The 1,639-nt window shown below is 26.5% G+C and overlaps 1 protein-coding gene across 2 annotated transcripts in view; it reads right to left on the reverse strand.

The window, feature by feature from the left end:
• The window catches only part of LOC100573626, a 6,655-nt gene extending 5,506 nt beyond the window's left edge, over nt 1-1,149 (reverse strand). For both annotated transcript variants that reach the window (XM_003243483.3, XM_016803228.2), the window contains exon 1: nt 929-1,149. In XM_003243483.3, the coding sequence (XP_003243531.1) occupies nt 929-1,126 (198 nt within the window). In that variant the 5' untranslated portion in view covers nt 1,127-1,149. The remainder of the gene's footprint in view (nt 1-928) is intronic.
• Between the last annotated feature and the right edge of the window lie 490 nt (nt 1,150-1,639).

Raw genomic sequence — 1,639 nt, forward strand, 5'->3', positions numbered from 1 at the left:
TTTTATAAAAACTTAATTAGTCAAAAGGCTTAAAAATTCAAATAATTCAAAGTCAAAAATAGTGTACAATAATTCGAAAAAATAAATGGTTTGGAAAATTGTTTATAAAAAATGGGTGTAATTAAATTAAGTCCTTTTTTTTTTTTTAACGTTTATTTAAATATACACAATCTGTAAATGTTGTTTTACAATAAGTGCATGTGATGGAGGTGTCGTGGCTTGAGTGGCTGGAGATAAGAAGCCGCCCATTGGAGGCACTTAAGGTTGGGATTCAGAAATTAAGCCCTTAATGCAGTAAAAAAAATTCCAAAATAAATTTGGTGTCCGTTCGAAATATTTCGTGTTACCTTTTTCGCTGAACACACCGTATAGCTACTCAGTACTCACCAGTTATTATAGTTACTTTAGTTTAAATAATTAAAAATTAGGTATATTTAAATATATTATAAACTCTTATAGTCTTAAAACTAAAAATCAATTTGTGGATCAAGGTATTTTTATACACACAGCTTACATTTACAGGCCATCAGGGTGACTCTTATGATGAGAGTTTTTCGTTAAGTGGATCACTCCGTACATAATATATTTTTGAAGTTGTTAACCTATAACCTAACCTAATAAAATAATCTTAAAAAAACATATATTTTTTTTAAATATATAAATTTATCAATCTAATATATAATATAAGTATAAACTATAAGTACCTACTATAATATAATATTAATATGTTCTCATCAGAGATTTACTTTTTTTAAATGAAAATAATTAAAATTCAAACAATTTTTTTAGATAATTTATATAATGCCTATATATTATTAAAGCATAACTTTTGAATTATTTCATTCTGTTTACAACCTTGACATAACAAATATAATGTTTATTAAACCGAAATAATTTGAATGCATAAATAATAATGTTGCACACTTACCACTTGGACGTACAAACATTTGATGATCGTGATAATCATAATAACGGGGAGCGTAGAAATTAATTCCACTATCCAAGCACACGTGAAATACCATGGGTCTAAGAAACTGTCACCCAAAATGACAATACACACATAATATTGAAATGTGCCAAGCAACAGCCAACCAAATGGTATGCCAATTAAATACGGCAAAGGCATTGTAGATTGTTTGCTATACCACTCAGCAAATTGCTATCCATATAATATTATAGTATAATTATTTATTTTTCAGTAATATTAAATAGTAAGATAAGATTATACGAGATATTAAAATAATCAGTAAGCTGTATTATATATTATATAAACTATTATAAATGTATAAAATGTATATTATATATTATATGTATATTGTATATAGTACATTGTACATTAATACCTAAAGGTTACGGGAAAATTAGGGAAATTTGGGAAATGTAAAAATTATAATTTTAAAATCCATTGTTTTCTTCAATGTCCGGGAAAGTTATACTGCTTAGTTAATAGTTTATGATTGTAAGAATGCAAAGTATCTGTTGAATATTATTATAATACTATGGAAATTTTCAAATTTGGGTGGCCGAAGATATGACGAATGTAGGTACATGGGCGGATAGGAACTTTTTTACCGAGATATATTTATTAGAGCCACATAATATTATGTGAAATATTGGTCTAAAATTATATCCAATTGGC

This window comes from Acyrthosiphon pisum, chromosome X (genome assembly GCF_005508785.2).
Source record: "Acyrthosiphon pisum isolate AL4f chromosome X, pea_aphid_22Mar2018_4r6ur, whole genome shotgun sequence".
NCBI classification, from domain to species: domain Eukaryota; kingdom Metazoa; phylum Arthropoda; class Insecta; order Hemiptera; family Aphididae; genus Acyrthosiphon; species Acyrthosiphon pisum.